This window comes from Electrona antarctica (assembly GCF_951216825.1).
Source record: "Electrona antarctica genome assembly, chromosome: 14".
NCBI classification, from domain to species: Eukaryota; Metazoa; Chordata; class Actinopteri; order Myctophiformes; family Myctophidae; genus Electrona; species Electrona antarctica.
In genome coordinates, this window is record NC_136795.1 from 47148993 (window position 1) to 47170885 (window position 21893).

The following is a 21893-nucleotide window of genomic DNA, read 5'->3' on the forward strand; positions in this document are numbered from 1 at the left end:
AGCAAGTGTATAATCAGCCATTACGACGGCATCAAGGCCCGCCAAAACACATATAGTCAATTAAATCGACTGTAGATTTAGTCGACTAAAACACTAAAACATTCCTAGGTGACTAAAATGTGGAAAACTAGACTGCGGCCTAAAACTAAAATCAAAATGTGCTGCCGCTGTAGTGGATTATTTAGAACTTTACATCAGAGTCTTTAAGAAATAATCAAGGTAGAGAGTGGACTGAAACAATGTAATTTAATACAAGAGCTTCCGAGGATAGCCCAGGGAGACTGCGTGCAACGCAGCCTCCTGAGCTGCATATAAATCAGAGGCGTATCTACAATAAGGCGAGGGCAGGCGTCCGCCTGTCCAAATCCATTTCTGGCCTGGCCAAAATCCATACAATGAGAAAAAAAGAGGACAAAAACAAGACATGAGAACTATTAATGTCCAGCTGATTGGCCGTCGCGGTAGAGCACAACCCTCAATCACCCATTGGAATGTAAATGCATGCCTTTCAGCCTTTGTATACTACTCGTCTGGCAGGTATATCTCTTTGAAAACCTTTAGTGCTACGATTGTGCGCGGGGAGACGACAATTAACACATCTTGCCTGTCCAAAATGTAATTCTTGCCTGCCCAAAATGTAATTCCTGGAAACGCCACTGATATAAATGTCTCTTTTATAAACAACGAGAGACTATACACTGGAGGTGTAACAAGGAGCTGTGTAACGCCAGGGCTCCACCGGACGCATTGCGTCTCCGTCGCGTGCGTCAAAAAACGCACCGGTTCAATTGTAATGCACGCGTTAATGTCACGCAACGCGGGCAGTGGAGCCACCCTTCATTGATTAAAAAGGGAACATTCCCTGACGGTGACGGAGACGCGACGCTGACGCGCCCGGTGGAGCCCCGGTGTAAGAATACTTCGTCTTACTGGCAGCCAACAGGTGAAAGCCTTGCTTCCTGTGAGGTGTAAAAGGGACACTTAAGTGTGATGACTCATGTGAGAGTGTAGTCAAGACAGTGTAGTATTCTCATTTTCATAATTCCCATTACACCGCCAAGAACAACACTGCATGCAGCTCACCTGTGCTGGAAGAAGTTCTCCAGGGCCTTGCAGATGGCGTAGCGCTCCTGCAGGGTGAGCAGGTGCTCCAGCTGCTGGCCGAAGGTGCGGCCCTGCACCCGGATGCTGGGCGGCAGGATCTCCGCCACCCACTGCAGGGAGCTGAGGGGCGCCGGGGAGCGGGCGCGCTCGCCCCCAGACAGGCCCCCCACCCCCACCCCGCCGCCCCCGCCGCCCTCAGAGTCCGCCGCCAGGGAGAAGGTGGGCGGGCCGTTCTCCACCACCAGGGTGGGCATGGCGCCGCTGCCCTGCAGCATGGAGACCACCTTCTCATGGGAGCAGTTCCTGTGGACGCACACACACGCACACACACACACACACATGCGAGATAAGCATTGGCACCTATTTTTATATAAAGCCATTGCTGGGATGCTCCCTGACTATATTTGTTCCATGTTGGAACTGAACAATAGAGGGTATGCGCATGCTTAAAGTGAATGGCACATCGAGTGGCAAAGCGAGTGGCAAAGCAACATGCAAAGTGAGTTTAACATTAAATAACCCCGGGCAATTAAAGTATTAATGCAATCAGATAGGACTTTTCTGTTTGGATATATGAAAGTAGTTTTTTGCCACTTGGTAGGCATTCCTGCATAACTTCCGGGTTTGATGATGATGTCACGCGCATACTCTCTATAGCACCTATCAGACCCGCTCTAGTGATTTCTTAAGGCTCAAGGTTCCTCAGGCCCAGACAGAGTTGGGCTTTTTCTGTCAATGGCCCAACTTCGTGGAATGAACTCCAAAACTCTTTAAAACTCCCTGCCATCCTTCGGTCAGTTCAAAGGAATGCTCCAGAACATTTTTCACCATGATTGCTCCTGCTTCAATTGATTTATTTTACTGGTTGTTCTGCATTTAAGTTCCTTTGTAATGTATCCTGATTTATAATGTTGTGTTTGATGTATTGTTTTTGACTGTATTTGTGAATTGTAACCTCGGCTACATTGAAAACGATCGAGGGCTGCTTGCCCTCAATTGTATTTCCGAGCATAAATAAAGGTGATGATGACAGAATCAGTGTTATTGTCACTATAGGGTTGTACTGATCGGAAAGGGTGATCGGAAATCGCGAGGTCGATCACATCATTTTCAAATGATCGGAAGCAAAACCGGGAGCAAAATAAATGTGACCGGGACATCCCTAGTATCAATATTATATCCATATCATGATATTAGACTGGATATCGTCTGTGATTTGGGGATATTGTATTATTGTGATATGGCATAAACGTGTTCTATAAAAATATAAATATCGGATTGGGAAGAATCTGTTTCGGCAGATGCTCAAAATCAAATGATCGGAATCAGATCAGGAGCAAAAAAAACGTGATCGGGACATCCCGAATTGTCACGTCAATTTAGGCATTTAGCAGACGCTCGTAATCCAGTAAGCAAGAACTAAGGAGAAAGGAGAAAAGTTTAAGCAAAGCTTTCACCACAAACTGTACAAGTAAAGGGTTTCCCTGTATGAGATATTGACAGACCTTTGCTACAAACCTTTTATATTTTTAGCTTTGACCACAATCTGTAGTAAGTAAAGGTTTCCCCCTCCATAAGGATCGACACAAACCAGCTCTAACCCCAACCTGAATCCGTTTCTAATCATAAGCATTAAACATTAAAAAATAAAACCATTTATCTTGTGAGGATCAGGAAAATTGTTCTCACAATTACTGTACTTGGTGGTGACATTTCACTGTCACAGGTTTAGCAATACAGGTACACGCACGCACGTATACGTACGTACGTATACTTTGCAAACATTCAAAAAATAATGTGCAATATCTGGTCGCAGAGAGCGGGCATCCTGCAAAAAATGTAATGCCAGGAACAGTATCGCGTCACTTAACTAATTGTTGCAAAAGAAAAATATGGAGGCAATGCACAGAATAATGCTTTTTGTAGCGTGCTGCTGGTAGAACCAATTACAGACATTGTTACTGCTGGTAGAACCAATTACAGACATTATTATTACATAAAACTCTTTTCTCTTCCATTTCCTCTACACAGGGCCTTGCTGTCTGTCATCTCCCATTCGTTCATTGGTCTATTTTCGGGGGAAACTGTTCTGTTTCCACACGCTGTGGCTGAAATGAGACGCCTGACTCTGCACGCGTAGCGAGGTCAGCCCAGAGTGAACGAGGAACAAATTGGTTTCGACTATTTTCATTCGATAAAGAGTAACCCATTTAGGCCTGATGTAAAAAGTCTTCTAAATCCTGACAGTTTTCTGAAATACCTCATGTTTCTGTATCAGTGGTGCTCAATATTTCATGTCAAGGACCCCAGAAACTATGTAATATGCCTCACCCCCCCCCATCTGAAAATATGTTGTTCCAGGGACCTCCCAGATCAAGTAAAGATTTGAGTTAAAAACGTTCACTCTGTAATAATATATACTCATATATACTCATATATACATTTTCACGATTTTTCAAAAATAGCAGACCTACAAGCTCGAGCTTGTAGATCTGCTATTTTTCAATAGCTAAAGTGTAACATAATGCTTTAAAACACCAACAGGGGTTCCCGCCCAAAATGTGTTAAACCACGTACGCTGTGTGCATGGTTGCGACAGTTAATACAAGCAGACAGAAGAGATTACCAGCATCAGGAGGAAAATAAACGTATCGCCCTCAATGGAGATAACATATTCTGTAATTACTGTATGTCAGCATGCTGTTTTTTCCCCCTATTAAACCTATTAAAATAACACACGGCACTGTTTCAGTGCTCCAACTCACTAATTATTATTATTATTATAATTATTATTATTATTATTGTGGCTCCCAAACACCCTCAATGTTTGTTTTTTATGCATTATTAGTAGTAGTAGGCCTAATAGTGTTCATTAGTTAGTTAGTTCGTTTTTTTTTTTTTAAGGAGTGAGAACTGCGTAAACTCAACCTCATGTCCAGTCCATTGAGGAACAGGATGCGATCGCCCGGTTTGAGACCGGCCTTGTCCGCTGGACTGCCTGCAGGGCGAGAGAGATAGAGAGACAGAGAGAGAGACATATAGGGAGAGAGAGAGAGAGAGAGAGAGAGTTATAAACATTTATAACTAGTGTTATGAAGCCTTATAATGCATTATAATAATGCATTATTCACCCAACCTTTAAGTAAGGTGTTAATGATAAAAAGTATTTGGTGCTAGGCCTGAAGTCGAAATTTAAAAAATGTCTTCTAAATCCTGACAGTTTTCTGTATCAGTGGTGCTCAATATTTCATGTCAAGGACCCCAAAAATTATATGTAATTGGCCACTGACCCCCATCTGAAAATATGTTGTTCCAGTGAGTCACCCCCCGGAAGCAAAGATTTGAGTGAAATAATATAATTCAAAGATGTGCGCCACATTCTCACGATTCTTCAAAAATAGCAGACCTACAAGCTCGTAGCGCGGCACTCTGTGCCACTCTATGAGCTTGTAGATCTGCTATTTTTCAATAGCTAAATTATAACATAATGCTTAAAAAACACCAAAAGGGGTTCCCTTCCCGCCCCAAAATGTGTTAAAGAAACTAGGACACACACACACACTTATAATAACTTACCGGGGATGACCGAGTCGATCCAGACTGGCGCGTGGCCCCTGAGGGTGAAGCCAAAGCTCATGTTTCCCTTGCACACTCTCACCGTCCTGAAGAGACAGAGAGAATGACCTGAGGACAGCGGGCGGAGTGGACGGGCGGAGGACTTTATAGAAGTATAGGCCTGCACGGTCTCACTAGTGTAGCCTATACCCAATGCCTATGTTCCCAAACCTTTTCATGTCAAGGACCCCCGAATTGACACTAATTAGCCCGCAGACCCCCATTTGAAAAGGTATGCCAGGGACCCCGATAAGAGAAGATCTTTACATTATCTAATGTGATCCTGGGCTCTACACACCCTCCGCCAACCTAGTCCCCATATATGGGGGACATGGGGAGAGCAACGGACTTGAACTCATGCTTCCTTCATGCCTGAGTGTCCAAGTTGCTCCTTTACACCTGACAGGGGGGGGTTTCCCTGGTTGGACGTAGCGCGTGGAAGGAACACGTTATTCCAACCAGTTCCTTTCCCCTCCATCAGGCGCCCCGGCTGGCCAGGGGGAGCCAGTTTAGAGACCAGGATTACTGCATGTTTTTTGTGAGGGTACCTACCCTATAGGGGACACGGGGAGAACATGCAAACTCCACACAGAAAGGCCTTTTCACCAACCCCGCCTCGGGTATGGGCACTGATGACGCGGAGGAGGAAACATGCCGCCAGCACCCACAGCGTCCCCAGCGGGAATCGAACCCAGGACCTAGCAGAGATTCTCAACCTGTTTAATTTCAAGGACCCCCAGGTTTGACGTGCATTAGTCTACGGACCCCCCATTTAATGACATTTCTATCTCTGGGACCCCCAATTTATATTGTAAAATCAATGTTAATTTAACTCTGAGAGTGTACAAATGGAACCAAATGGACCCGTTAGGGTTAATTTGGTTCCATTTGTACACTTTCAGAGTTACAGACCCATAAGGGTCCATTTGGTTCCCAACTATCCTTTAGCTGGGGACCCCCTGGAACTCCCTCAAGTACCCCTAGGGGTCCCCGGACCCCACTTTGGGAACCCATGGCCTATAGAGCGTCGCAGTCCCGCCCCCTTTCATGACGACACCAGGCCCAGGAAATGAATCCCAATGCATTTTTCCCCATAGACATTTCAAAAAGTATTTATTTAAAGACCTTTTAAGCGTCGTACGAATCCAACTCGAGTCGTGACAAATCATGACAACAAACACAATATTTTGGACCAAACAAATAATTACAAAGACGAAAAACAACAAGAAAAGTGTTGTAAACCTGCCGTTTTTTTCTACTTTCTAATTCTTTGTTTGGCCCAAAACATTGTGTTTATTGTCATGATTTGTCTTTGTCCACGGCGTAAACGTCTTTAAATAAAAACCTTTTGAAAAGTCTATGAGGAAAATGAACAGGGATTTCTTTTCCGGGTCTCTCGAGGGGGCGGGACTGCGACGCTCTATACCAACAGTGGTTCCCAAACCTTATCATGTCAAGGACCCCCAAATTAACACTAATTAGCCCGCAGACCCACCCATTTGAAGTGATATGTCACGAGGGACTCCCATAAGAGATTGTTTTTTTTACGGCTCTATAGAAGTGATTCCACCCAATTTTTGAGTGGTGTAAACCACTCCTACAACTGGCTTTGTTAGTCTGTCTGTCTGTGCTCAAAAAATGAGCATGGTTGCTACGGTCACCCAGTTCACCCGGGTGTGATTTCAATACGTCAGACATTACGTCAGACCACAGCTGATCAGGCTATATAAGACCTTACACCACTCAGTTCACACAGGTGTGATTCTTTTATTTTTGAGTGGTGTAAACCACTCCTACAACTGGCTTTGTTAGTTTACGTGTCTGTCTGTCTGTCTGTCTGTGCTAAAAAAATGAGCACGGTTGCTATGGTCACCCAGTTCACGTGCACGGGTGTGATTTCATTACGTCAGACATTACGTCAGACCACAGCTGATCAGTCTATATAAGACCTTACACCACTCAGTTCACACGGGTGTGATTTTTTTTTTATATCCCACGATTTTGTAACCCATTTTTCACCCCTGTGTCAATTATCTAATGTGATCCTGGGCTCTACACACCCTCCGCCAACCTAGTCCCCATATATGGGGGACATGGGGAGAGCATCTAAATGTAGGCATATATACACATGTGGTTGTAAACATTTATCGGTGTTAAAAGGCTAGTGTCAGGAGCCGGATGGGGACGCGGGTCGGGGGTACACGGGTCGGGTGTGCTTCTGTTCGTGTTTTCATTCAGCTTTTTGTATTTACTCTTGTTGTTGCTGGATGTAATGTCTGCTTGGCAGTGGCGTGCACAGATAGACACTAGGGGGTGCCCTTTTGGCAATGTGCCCTTTTGAAAAAAAAAAAAAAAAAAAAAACTTTTCTTTCCTTTTTTTTTTTTTTCAAAAATAGCAGACCTACAAGCTCGTAGCGCGCCACTCGGTGGCGCGCTATGATCTTGTAGATCTGCTATTTTTCAATAGCTAAAGCATAACATAATGCTAACACCAAAAGGGGTTCCCGCCCAAAATAGATTAAGGCAACCGGCCGGTTCCACGCGCTGCACAAGGTGCCCTTTTTTAACTTGAGCACCTGCCCCTCTAAATGTCTGTGCACGCCACTGCTGCTTGGTATAATGCTATTATTGGTGATACTTGTCTTTCCCGTTACACATGAAGGCCTGATCATCCTGATTGATGATAATAATAATGGAAAATTTGGAAATGAATCAACGGCATATCAATGTGTAAAAAAAAACATGGACTTTACCGTTATAATTTATAAATGATCATATGAGAACTTTGTGCAGGACTGACCTTAGTATTAGTATAGGACCCCAAGCTTTTTGGACTGGATGACTCGTATAATAATGAATAACAACTGAAATGTAACATCTATATTGAACTGTGATGCTCAAGATAATCACACCCGTGTGAACTGAGTGGTGCAACTCCCCTCTCCCCTCTCCCCCTGCCTCTCTCTCTCTCTCTCTCTCTCTCTCTCTCTCTCTCTCTCTCTCTGTCATTAGCAGGCAACAGTGCAACACTATCTCTCTCTCTCTGTTTCTGGCACAACAGCGCCACTTTTGCCCCTACTGGTACTCTAAACAGTCACATAGTCACATAGGTTAGGACAGACATTGCTGTTCCTTGGAGTGGTTGCACAAAAAGTCTTATAAATCTTATTCTTATCACTCTCTGACCTGTACTGTAGCTTCACTGTGTGCTTTTCTCAGCTTCTCAACTGCATTTCTTTTTACAGAGGATCAATAAGGTTAATCTTATCTTACATCGTATAGTCATCATTATCTCCATACTTTGGACCCCCGACTGGCGTCCTTTATAGCCTTGAGTTGTCCTTCCTTGTTTTCAGTGGTGGTAAGTAACTAAGTACTTTTTTGAGGTATTTATACTTTACTTGAGTATTTCCAATTTCCAATACTTTTACTTCTACTCCACTACATCTCCGAGCCATTTTATTTTACTTTTACTCCACTACAATTATTTGAAAACTTTAGTTACTAGTTACTTTGGAGATTTTGATTTTGATTAGAAGACATTAACCACTTCAACCCTATACATTTCGGCCATTTGAAAATAGCCGATCTACTGTAGATCTGCTATTTTCAATAGACTTTTGACACATTTTGAACTCGTGAAATGGGACATTCTGCAATATGAGTACTTTTACCTTTAGCACTTGTCTTTAAGTACATTTTGATGCAGATACCTTTGTACTTTTACTCAAGTACATTTTCAATTCCATACTTTTACTTGTAATGAAGTAGTTGTAAATTGTAAAGTTGTAAATTGCAGTTTTGGTACTTTTACTTAGGTAAAACAATGAAGTACTTTTTCCACCACTGCTTGTTTTGTTGCCATAATTATGTCCTGACCACAGAGCCATACCACTGTAAACTGACCACAGAGCCATACCACTGTAAACTGACCACAGAGCCATACCACTGTAAACTGACCACAGAGCCATACCACTGTAAACTGACCACAGAGCCATACCACTGTAAACTGACCACAGAGCCATACCACTGTAAACTGACCACAGAGCCATACCACTGTAAACTGACCACAGAGCCATACCACTGTAAACTGACCACAGAGCAACACCTCCATCAGTAAACTATAGCTGTAGACAGAGGTGCAACAGTTGATTAAATCATCAATTTAATCGATTATTTAAAAAAAATCATTTGAATGAAATAATTAGTTTTTTTTTTAACTTTTTTTGTTTTTTGTTTTTCAGAATAGGGAAAATAGCAGATCTACAAGCCCATAGCGTGTCGTGATGGGATGCGTTGTGAGCTTGTGGATCGATCGTCTACTGTTCAATTATCAAAATAAATGTGTTCTCGATTACTCAATTAATCGAACAACTAATTGATAGAATAACTGCTAGGAAAATAATGGATAGTTGCAGCAGCCCCGTCAGGCGGCCGTCCGTTCCATCACGCTCTCATCCACGTGATCCGCTCATCCATCCAATCACATGCACTCCGCTTATTTAAACTGCTCGCTTCGCTGCTGCTCACACTGACACTGCTGCTCTGCTGTCTGCTTAAAAATGTGCTGCTCACCCGCCCAAAATGGATTAAGGCAACCGGCCGGTTCCACGCGCTGCACAAGGTGCCCTTTTTTAACTTGAGCACCTGCCCCTCTAAATGTCTGTGCACGCCACTGCTACCACCTGTTGTTTAGGATCTGATGTTTATATATGTACGAGGGATTCGGAGTCCCTATGGTTAGGAGATGCGCTTTATCAGAGTATAGGCTACCTAAAAGCAGATCAAATTCGTCGACAAACCACAATAAATATATTGCTCATTTTATATTCAATACATACAGCATATCCATTCCGTAGTTGTCCTGACTGAACTCACTTAATAAGAAGGAGTCTCATTAGGTTGGACCACCTACACATTTAGTCCTATTCAACTAGGCTACTTTAGATTCACAGCCTCGCATGAATATTAATCTACTTAAATGTGGACAGCGTGTCTCTAGAGGGCCCTCATGCCCGCCTCATTATTTACCCAACAGAGTCACTGAAAAGATGGCAGCTAGTCACAACAACTGACACTTAATTCACCGCAGTATACTTCCCTGGAGGTTTTAGTCCCGATGAATGTTAATTGAGATTTTTTTTATAGCCGAGCAGAAAGCAAACACTAAGATTAAAGGCCAAACAACAGCAGTACAACCACATAGAAGAACACATCGTGGCTGGGACCTTATGTGTGTCTTTGCTGTGGTGGTGGTGATGGTTGGTATAATGAACTAGAGTCGAGAGAAGAATTATTTTGAAGACTGTTAGGTCCCAAACGGGTGGATTTCAGAATAAATTAAAATTGCAGATGAATGCCTCCTGCTGGTGTAAGACCATTATGCATGCAAAAAAAAACTAACCAAAATTAAAAACAACAAACCTATCCTATATAAACAGGGATGCACCAAGAGGGGAATTATGGGCCGCCCGATACCAAAGATCACACCTGTGTGAAGTGAGGGGTGCTCTTATCATCGTACATCATCCATTCATTGTCAAAGGGTTTTTTGTAGGACAAAAATTTGCTCGTCCACGATTTGCTCGTCCACATAAATGATGACGAAAATTGTCCATTTATTGTCAATGGGAATTTAATGTTTGTGTAAGACGAAAATCTACACTATAGCTGAATATAGGAGGGCGCTAGCGCCCCTCAAAAATATTTATTCCATTGTTCTTCTTGTTATTCCATTCCAATTGGTAAATGGTAAATGGTGCATTTATATAGCGCCTTTATCCAAGGCGCTTTACATAGATTGTGCATTACATTCACCCATTCACACACACATTCATACACCGATTGCGGCGGAAGCCATGCAAGGTACCAACCAGCACATCGGGAGCAATTTGGGGTTCAGTGTCTTGCCCAAGGACACTTCGACATGTAGCCAGGAGGAGCCGGGATTCGAACCGCCGACCCATGGATCATTGGACGACCTGCTCTACCTCTTGAGCCACAGTCGCCCACCTTTTGTGGCAGGGAAACAAACAGAGTAAGGAAGTCGCTCTCGCTACCCCGGGGGTCACAGAACCATAGGGAAATCTGAGATCGTGTCTTATAAGATCAACAAAAACAAAACACTGACTGACGTCTGTGTTGGGAGAAATTATTGTCTCACTCTATTGTCTTACTCTTTGGATAAATGAGTACTTTTTCCACCATCAGTTGATGCATCGTTAGCCTTGGGGGGCGGTGGTGGCTCAGGGGTAGAGTGGCTGGATGGTAACCGCAAGGTTGCCTGTTCGAACCTGGGCTCCCCCAGAGTTAGTGTCGAAGTGTCCTTGAGCAAGACACTGAACCCCAAATTGCTCCTGATGTGCTGGCTAGTGCCTTGCATGGTTTCTGCCGCCATCGGTGTATGAATGTGTGTGTGAATGGGTGAATTGATGCACAATCTATGTAAAGCGCCTTGGATAAAGGCGCTATATAAATGCACCATTTACCATTTACCATTTACCTTGCGTGGCCAGACACAAATCTGCCGGGAGGGAAAAAAATAGCCTGGCCACACAGGAACAATGCTTCATATCCATACGAGTAAAATGGTGGGCCTGATTTGTTTATATTTGTGAACAGTTCTTAATCCATTTAGACCTGAGGCCGATTCTAAAAAAATGTCTTCTAAATCCTGACAGTTCTCTGAAAAACCTCTGTTTCTATGTTAGTGGTGCTCAACCTCTCCCCCAGAATTATCTGTATTTGGCTGCGACCTCCATCTGAAAATATTTTGTTCCATGGACCCCCCAGAAGCAAAGATTTGAGTTAAAAAGATTTGTGCCACATTTTCACGATTTTTTCAAAAAATAGCAGATCTACAAGCTTGTAGTGCGGCACTCGGTGCCGCACTATGAGCTTGTAGATCTGCTATTTTTCAATATCTAAAGTATAACATAATGCTTAAAACACCAAGAGGGGTTCCCGTCGAGCATTAGTTAAATGAAGCGATCTAAGATGCCTCTATGCTATTTTTCAATATGAAAAATCGCGCTCTTATCATCGTACATCATCATGACGTAAAATAGACATATTGTCTCAGACACTATGATGTAATTGTCCATTCATGGTCAATGGGAGGGGCTAGTGCCCCTAACCCAAAAAAAAATCACACTTGTGTGAAGTGAGTGGTGCTCTTATCATCATACATACATACATCACATTCCGAGCTCAGCCAATCAAATAGTTTCCGTGGAACACACATACACACAGAGCTGGGCATATAGTACGGGCATTCACTTCTAGTCATTTTTACTAGTCGACTAGTTGCCTAGTGTACTAGTCGACTACTCGACTAGTACACTTTAATTGCCCGGGGTTATATAATCCGTTACATTATAGCGCCCAGTCGCTTTATAAACACGGACCACTTTTACCGACGGACCGGATGTTGTTGTGAATGTGTGTGTAGCAGCTAACAATAGCCACTCCACTCTAGAGGCGATCGACAACAACGAGAGGTAAGAATAAATCTATCGCGACTAGCGACTGGACAGCGGAGGGCCGTCTAACAGGATCTTTTTTTATAATTAGACGGGATGATTTAGATTGCGAGTTATTAACGTTTTAAGATTTTCGTTGATTTTTTTCGATGACGTCTCAGTGTTGCGCAACATCGAGGATTGCGCAACAGGCGCTTCCAGGCTGTGGAGCGATGTGATCCGTTTTCATATCAATAAACTTCGTCTTTTGGATCAAACATTCGTCTTGGGCGTCGGGCGTTACTAATAGAAAGGACAAAGAACATCGTCCTGGGCGATGGGAGTGTTAAATTTAACTATACCTTTTTTTTGGTTTGTTTTGGAAATAGATATTTGTACATTTAAAAACTGTGTATATTGGTGACTATAACTATCATCTACCTGATCTTGAGGCCTACAAAAAGATTTACTAGTCGAGTCAAGTCGACTAGTTGAATAGTCGACTAGTTGGTTAATGCCCTAGCATATAGAATAAATAAAGTGCACATTGTTCAGTTTGTGACATACAAACATGTGCACTGTAATGGAATTATTAGAATGCCAAATAGATCGATACATATAATATACATTATTGTGTATTGATCTATTCCATTAAGTCCCTTCCTTCACCAATGCTTAGTCTAATTAATGCAGCTGTCATCTGACAGCTGTCATCTCCAAGTCACTGTCGACAAGGAGGTCTCCAAGCCAGTATACCAAGCATGTGTGTTTCCTGTCTGTCAGTTAAGGTGTCACTAATAGTGTGTTGTCCTCGCAATAGAACAGATTAAAATAAGTTTGTGTCCTGCTCATTACACCTTAACTTCCTCTCCCAAACAACCAACCAACAGCTGTCAATCTGACAGCTGTTACTATTACCTATTCGTGGGTATTGGTCACCAATCAGAATAGCAACGATGGCTTCCTGGCAGAAGCAGTCACTAATGACAGCTGGAGGTCCCATGCCCACTTACTAATAGTGCTCTCATCTTAGATCACTTGGAATAGGATGTTTCCTGCTCGCTTAACTCCGACCATAAACGGAGATGTTGTATGACCACCTGTTGTTGACTATCTATTTCCTGTATACTGGGGCTTGCTTGACAATAAAAGGGGGTTGTATGTCATTGATGGGGAGAGCTGTGGGAGAGTGCTGTTGGACTGTTAAACCATTCTGCTGTACTGAGATGATCGGATCGATGAATAAAGAACGATGATTGACGATATGCCGGACTCCTTGATGCTGTGTCGTGCCTTCACCTCTGTCTACAGTCACATATGATGGGACCTAATAATTTCCTTAACAAATGACGCAGTGACGCAGGGCCGATATCTTGTCTTCACCATAGATGAGTACTTGGTACAAAAAAAACGACAATTTTAAAGATGGGGGCAAAGCAGAGCCGAAAGAGACTTCGACAAGAAATGAGCGACGCACAGCAAAGGGAGGCGATACTTCGACACCAACTAGAGGACCAGAAAAAGCTAATGGACCAGGCAGAGTCACGTGTGACACTCCTGGAACAAGAACTTCAAACTGCGGTGTTACTACTACACGCCAACACAACCAACCACCCGGACCAAGCCAACTACGCCGAAACAACCAACTACAACGATGAAGCCAGCGCAGCCAACACCATTCCTGTCAACGACGAAGATGATAGCTACTACAACGACCAAAGAAGAGACACACAACTCCACGTGTCCCTACCAAACAACAACTATTATGCCGACCGCAACCACAACAGAGACCAGCCAGAACCAGACTTTCAAATGACCAAACACAGAGGAAAAGAAATAACCAATCAACTGAGCGGCTTCCAGCTAGACCACATCAGCGAGCCTACCCCAAGACCAAGACAACACCCACCGCCGTGGGAAGCCTGGCGTAACCAGCCTGGCAACCCAGGACCATACCACAGCCGACCAGTGAGAGGACAAGTACATACCCGAGCCAGGGTTGAGGCTGTACTCCAGGAAAGGAAGGACAGAAGACGGCAACTAAACCACGCACGCCACATGGGAGAGGACTTGTGCTATTACTGCGGCCAGACAGGTCATATGAAACGTTGGTGTCCACTGAACCATGCTGCTGTATTACGCCGCACAGCAACGACGGGCCAGCAAATCAATTTTGGCTAAAGAAAACAAACTACGAAAGGGTAAATACAATTGAAAATAACTAGATCTTTAGTTTGTAATTTACCCTATGTAATTTAATCTATTTAGTCTTACATGTGCAAGTAGTGAACTACAAAAGTTTTGATAAACTACTAAAAATCTAATCTAAATTTTAATCTAACTAGACTCCAATCTAAAATTTGTAAAAGTGTAGGCAAGAACAACAATGTTAGAAAATCCTAAAATAGGATGATAAGATATTGGAATTCATTTCCACGCACATATACTGTACTAAAGGAACTCCTCATTTAACACCCCGTCCCCAAAATGGCAAGAGGGGGAGGGGTCATTGGTACAGCCTATGTGTGGGTTAGTTAAAAGGAATACATTTATAGTTTTGCAAATAAATTAATATGGATCTAAGTAATTATTCAAAAGTGAGTGTTTCAAGGTGTTAAAATCAATAGTGTGAAATCAATCATTTATGATGGTTTAACAAGGTTAAACGTCTAATATTATTTTATCTCCTGTCAATTATTCTGGTATTTACTAGGTAGCACTAGGCCTTTAGTATAGAAAACAGAGAGAAAGGATTTATTTTCGGGGTGAGATCTGCAAAAAATCGAATCTAGTGAGCTTACGAAAGTTAAATAGTTCCTTTCTCTTCAAGGTTGAACGTCCTTTATCAGTATAGTAATACATGATATAAAGCAGTTTCGGGTTGAACGTCCCTTATCAGAAAGTCACTGGTATAAATATGAAACATTCTTTGATTGAACGCTAACTTAAGTAATATAATACAGAAAATGTTGAACGAATGGAGATAATATTTAGACAGAGAAAACCTCACCTTGTTCACATTAGCAACAGTTTAATTTGAATTAATTCGATATTGGAAAAAACAAATGTCTGATTTACAGCCTTCCTTTCTCTCTCTTTCTCTGTCCAGCTGGCAGAATGGGGGGGGGAGGAAAGGTATTTGTGTGTTTGTGGGTAACTGAGTTAAAAGTAGCAGAGAGCCTAAACTACAGGATTTGGTCACGGTCAGTTTATTTATTTATTTATTTTCGGGTGTGAAAACAGCCTGAGAGGGGGACTAACAGTGGCCATATTCAATTATTTTAATTGTTGAGTGTTTAAATTCTATCCTAATAGAATCCATTTTAAGTCTTTCCATTTGAATGTAAATCCTACCTTAATTGTAAGTTTAATCATTTCAGTAAAATTTTGTTCTTAACTAAACTATTATAGGTACGTGTAGTGTGGAATTACACTTTACCAACAAATAGTATTGGGAACGGAGCAAGGAATAATTACCTTTTCTAAAATTAGCAGATCTACTACAAATCTTCCTAAAATTAACTAGATGTGTTCATTATTTTCTAATTTAACTATAGATGTGTTTTTTCTTGATTCTAGATGTGTCCAGTAATTTTTAAATTTCTTAGAAGTGTAATTTTCTTAGAAGTGAAGGAAAAAAAAAATAATAAATAGCGAAGCCTTCTTTATCTGACCACTGTCATCAAACATGAATCTAGCCATACAGTTTTAATCATCAATATTTGTCATTCTAAAAAACCGCCTGGGCCATGGAAATTGATATGATCACATTTCCAAATGAAAAGCGATGGAATTGTAATGGAATTATTAGAATGCCAAATAGATCGATACATATAATATACATTATTGTGTATTGATCTATTCCATTAAGTCCCTTCCTTCACCAATGCTTAGTCTAATTAATGCAGCTGTCATCTGACAGCTGTCATCTCCAAGTCACTGTCGACAAGGAGGTCTCCAAGCCAGTATACCAAGCATGTGTGTTTCCTGTCTGTCAGTTAAGGTGTCACTAATAGTGTGTTGTCCTCGCAATAGAACAGATTAAAATAAGTTTGTGTCCTGCTCATTACACCTTAACTTCCTCTCCCAAACAACCAACCAACAGCTGTCAATCTGACAGCTGTTACTATTACCTATTCGTGGGTATTGGTCACCAATCAGAATAGCAACGATGGCTTCCTGGCAGAAGCAGTCACTAATGACAGCTGGAGGTCCCATGCCCACTTACTAATAGTGCTCTCATCTTAGATCACTTGGAATAGGATGTTTCCTGCTCGCTTAACTCCGACCATAAACGGAGATGTTGTATGACCACCTGTTGTTGACTATCTATTTCCTGTATACTGGGGCTTGCTTGACAATAAAAGGGGGTTGTATGTCATTGATGGGGAGAGCTGTGGGAGAGTGCTGTTGGACTGTTAAACCATTCTGCTGTACTGAGATGATCGGATCGATGAATAAAGAACGATGATTGACGATATGCCGGACTCCTTGATGCTGTGTCGTGCCTTCACCTCTGTCTACAGTCACATATGATGGGACCTCAATATGGTTCCACAGGCTAGATGAGAACCAGTCCGTTATAAGGTTCAGGTTCAGGTTCATTTGTCATAATATGTACAGTATATAAATACAAAATACAACAAAATACAATGAAATTCATTGTCCTCCGAGCGCTCTCAGTCTTGAGACAATATATAGTCCAGACAAAAACACAAACAACTACAATACAAAGGAAAAACAAGCACAAGTAAACGTGCAGTATGAATCTCATACTCATGATGTAATCTAGTGACTCAGATGCCCTACTCATGAACCTGTACATGAGTTTACGTAGCACGGCAGAGCAGGTGGGTGATGTTGTGTGGGAGTTCGGACTGATCCAGACCGTACTGAATAACCGCCAGCTTGCATAATGTCTTTAGACCAGGGCTCATGTCTAAGATGTACAGGTTATCACATTTCATATTAGCCTCTCTAAAGAGGATAAGATCTCCCACAATGCAACAGAAGCCGGAAGACATATTTGGCCAAGGGCAATTCCCCTTGGGCTTAACCTCTTTCCAGGTGAAGGTCTTTAGATTGAATTTCCACAGATCATTTGGGTCCGTGGAATGTGAGCCCATGCTGTCGCCACCAAATATGTACAGCTCTCCTTTGTAGGCAAAGACTGAAGCGTCCCTTTGGACGAAGCTGTGCAGAAGGCGTGCTCAGCCAGTGCTCGGTCTCTGTGTCAAACACTCTGACGTTGTCGACCCGGCGCCAGTAGCCCCCAAATACAAACATCTTTGTCCCGATGATGGTGGCAGAGTGCCGTGATGAAGCAGGTACTTGAGGGCCTCCGGTGTTAATCAAAGTCCAGACCATCGCAGTGGTGTCCAACTTGTAGATGACACAATGACTCCATATTTGGGCATGGTTTCAGCCTGATCCGACTGTGATTGACTTCCATTATAACATTGAAGTTAAATAATATATGAAATATAAAAGGGAAACAGGGCAAGCTTGGTTCAGCCTCATTCAAACACCATGCGAGAAGAAATAAATCACACCTGTGTGAAGTGAGGGGTGCTATATCATCTTACAACATGGAGGACAAAACAAACATGGACAAAACAAACATTAAACTCTGTTCATTGTTAATGGCATTTAATGTTTGTGTTAGTGACAAAACAAACATTAAACTCTGTCCATTGTCAATGGCGTTTTGAATGTCTGTCTAAGGAAAAACAAACATTGAACCTGTATAGGCGCCCCTCCAAAATATTAAGATAAAATAAAATCACACCGTGTGAAGTGAGGGGCGCTCTTATTATGAACATCATCATACATCATCTCATGAACAACTGAATTTATGTTGGTTAGCCGATTTGCTTTCATTGTCAATGGCATTTAATGTTTGTGCTGCCACAAAGTTTCCTCATATTTGAAGCACATATGACCTAATTTCTCCATTCATTGAACTGAATTGAACTGAATTTATGTGATTTGTTAGCCGATTCGCTCGTCTACATATGACATAAATTTGCCATTCATTGTCGAAGGCATTTAACTCCTATAGCGCCATTGCCGTTGATTAATGCCAATTGAAGCCTAATTAACGCCATTGCCGTTGGCAATTGCGCTTTTATAGTGCATTCGATGCTACTTACGTTAGCCGGTTAGCTAGCTATGTTGTAGCACAGCACTGGATCGTCCATCTTAGATCGACGTCGCCATAATAATCCATTCTATCCGTTTCTTTCAATCGCCTGTATTCCTATTCCTTGTCCCAGATGGTATTTTTGGTCAAAACAGCGTTTCTTTGACGGCACAGAGCCGGCGATGTGGAGCTCTCCAGAGCTCCACATCGCTTTTTCAATAAATGCTGGCAGATTAAGTTAATTTTTATGTTGCCACAAATTAACGTCATATTTGGCCTAATTTCTCCTTTCATTGTCAACGTCAAATATGAGACGTGTGCGGAGAAAAGCTGTATATAGGAGGGGCTATACTTTTTTAGGGCCCCCCTAAAAAAAACTAAAAAGCACCATTGTTCAGTTTGTGACATACAAACATGTGCACCAATATGGTTCCACAGTCTAGATGAGAACCAGTCCGTTATGAGGTTCAGCTTTATTTTTGAGCGGTGCCTCCGTTCCATTACGCAGCTATGTGTGTCCCTATGTATGTATGTATGTCTACGCGTCCCAGCACGGAGGAGCATGGAAAGCTGCAACACGATAACTCTGTCATTTTTCGACCGTTTCGGACGTGGGAAAGCTTGCCGGAACTGGGCCAGCCCCCTGGGCACGTTCCTGGGGGTCTGGATGTTAATTGCAGGGACCTCCCGGGGACCCCCACACACACACTACAGTTGCACCGCTCACTTCACACTAGGTGTGATTTTTCATGTTATGTAGAAATACAACATACAACATATAAATACAATGAAATACATGGTCCTCCGAGCACTCTCAGTCTTAAGACAATAGACAAAAACGAAAACAACTACAGCAAAAAGGAAAGCAAACACAAGAAAAGGCGCAGTATGTATGAAAGTACGTCTAGTACTGACTCAGATGCCCTACTCATGAACCTGTACATGAGGTTACGTAGCACGGCAGAGCAGGTGGGTACCTCGACCCTGTCGGTCATGGCTGCCAATTCCCACCTGATGTTGTGTGGGAGTTCGGACTGATCCAGACCGTACTGAATAACCGCCAGCTTGCATAATGTCTTTAGACCAGGGCTCATGTCTAAGATGTACAGGTTATCACATTTCATATTAGCCTCTCTAAAGAGGATAAGATCTCCCACAATGCAACAGAAGCCATAAGACATTGTTGGCCATGGGTAATTCCCCTTGGGCTTAACCTCTTTCCAGGTGAAGGTCTTCGGATTGAATTTCCACAGATCATTTGGGTGCTTGTATCTTGAGCCCATGCTGTACAGTTCTCCTTTGTAGGCAAAGGCTGAACGATACGAGTGTCTTTCTTTACGAAGCTGTGCAGAAGGCGTGCTCAGCCAGTGATCGGTCTCTGTGTCAAACACTCTGACGTTCCAGTAGCCGTTGTCGACCCGGTAGCCCCCAAATACAAACATCTTTGTCCCGATGATGGTGGCAGAGTGCCGTGATGAAGCAGGTACTTGAGGGCCTCCGGTGTTAATCAAAGACCAGACCATCTCAGTGGTGTCCAACTTGTAGATGTCTTTGAATTGACTACCCGTTGTTGTCTGTCCTCCATGGATGTACATGGCCTTCTCCAGGACACAGGCTGAGTGGTCGTGCCTCCCCTCTGGTACAGTCCCGGTTGTCCTCGGTTTGAACCATCTGTGGGTGTCCACGTCAAATGCATAAAGCTCTCTCTGAAGCCCACTGTGATCTATCCCTCCCCAGATGTAGGCGATATCTTCTATCAGCACGGCAGTGTAGCCACAGAACACGGTGGGAACCTCCAGGGGGCATTTTCCTCTCCAAGACGTCACTCGGGGCAACTTCCTCCATCGCAGAGACACTGTGTCAAAGACGTACACATCGATCGGACCCTTTTTATGTGAAGGACAAGAACCTACGAATGAGTACACCTCGCACCCCACGGCTATGGCAGCGTGTTCACCGTCCTCCTTCAATGTGTCCCTCATCACAACTGTCCAGCGCAACATTCTGACCGTACAGCAACACCACCGATAAATACAGACTTCAGCACCCTTTCCTTAAATAGAATGGAGTGGCCGAGACAGCACTTATACCAGAGGCCACTGGGCCAGTCTATGACATCAGTCCTCTATGATGTCACTACTATGACATCGGTAATGCGTATAGGACCCGAATGGAAACAATACGAAACTTCATTTGTATAGCAAGTTTATTCCAAGCCGTCGGGCCGTAGAAGCAGAATGCTGCTTCACCGTGTTTTTTTTATAAGCCATTGCAGGCACATCATCAAGCAGGTCAGCAGTGGAGGGGACCTGAGTTTGGGACATATCTAGGCAGGCAGTCATATAGGTAGGAAGGTGCCAGACCATTGAGAGCTTTATAAACAAGATAAATCATTTTAAAATGAATCCTGAAAACAACCAGGAGCCAATGTAGTGAAGCTAACAGTTTTAGCTTCACTACATTGGCTCCTGGTTAGATTAGAAATTATTGCCGGGAATGAGATGATGTATGATGTTGTCCGATGATAAGAGCGCCCCTCACTTCACACAGGTGTGATTTATTTTTTTAACTTTCTCTTCAGCAATAATACATTTTCCTACTGTACATTATATACACTGCAGGTTTTCAGCGAGCCCACGCAGTTTCTGCAGGAACTTATTTTATGGGAATTGTAGTCCAGGAAGGAATTAAGTGCGCCCAGTGTCCATGACATCAGAGACACTGGGCTCACTGCTAAAATCTAAAATATCTAAAACCACATATTGCAAACATAAAGACCCCCAGGAAAGTGTTCTAAATCTTCTAAACATCATTGACATATTTATTTTATTTTTTGCAAAAAGGGTGAAGTTTCCCATTAAGTCCTAGTCTCAAGCTCACAGTTATTCAGCATGATCTGGACCAATCAGAACTCACACACAACATCAGGTGGGAACTGGAAGCCATGTGACTAACAACAGCAACAAATATCAACAAAGCTATGACGGGGTCCGATGAGGGCGTGGCCTCCTGTGGATCTTGGACTTCATGTGACCAATCTGTGATGTCACCACACTATCTATGACACAATGACTCCATATTTGGGCATGGTTTCAGCCTGATCCGACTGTGATTGATTTCCATTATAACATTGAAGTTACATAATATATTAAATATAAAAGGGAAACAGGGCAAGCTTGGTTCAGCCTCATTCAAACACCATGCGAGAAGAAATAAATCACACCTGTGTGAAGTGAGGGGCGCTATATCATCTTACAACATGGAGGACAAAACAAACGTGGACAAAACAAGCATTAAACTCTGTTCATTGTTAATGGCATTTAATGTTTGTGTTAGTGACAAAACAAACATTGAACTCTGTCCATTGTCAATGGCGTTTTGAATGTTTGTCTAAGGAAAAACAAACATTGAACCTGTATATAGGCGAGGCTAGCGCCCCTCAAAAATATTAAGATAAAATAAAATCACACCGTGTGAAGTGAGGGGCGCTCTTATTATGAACATCATAATACATCATCTCATGAACAACTGAATTTATGTTGGTTAGCCGATTTACTTTCATTGTCAATGGC

General features: G+C 42.7%; 1 protein-coding gene across 1 annotated transcript in view; it reads right to left on the reverse strand.

The window, feature by feature from the left end:
* Positions 1-21893, reverse strand: part of grid2ipa (glutamate receptor, ionotropic, delta 2 (Grid2) interacting protein, a) — a gene marked incomplete at both ends in the record, with an annotated part of 153290 nt that overhangs the window by 48675 nt on the left and 82722 nt on the right. The window contains 3 exons of the mRNA XM_079520927.1: positions 1084-1407; positions 4033-4102; positions 4681-4766. Coding sequence (XP_079377053.1) covers positions 1084-1407; positions 4033-4102; positions 4681-4766 — 480 coding nt within the window. The remainder of the gene's footprint in view (positions 1-1083; positions 1408-4032; positions 4103-4680; positions 4767-21893) is intronic.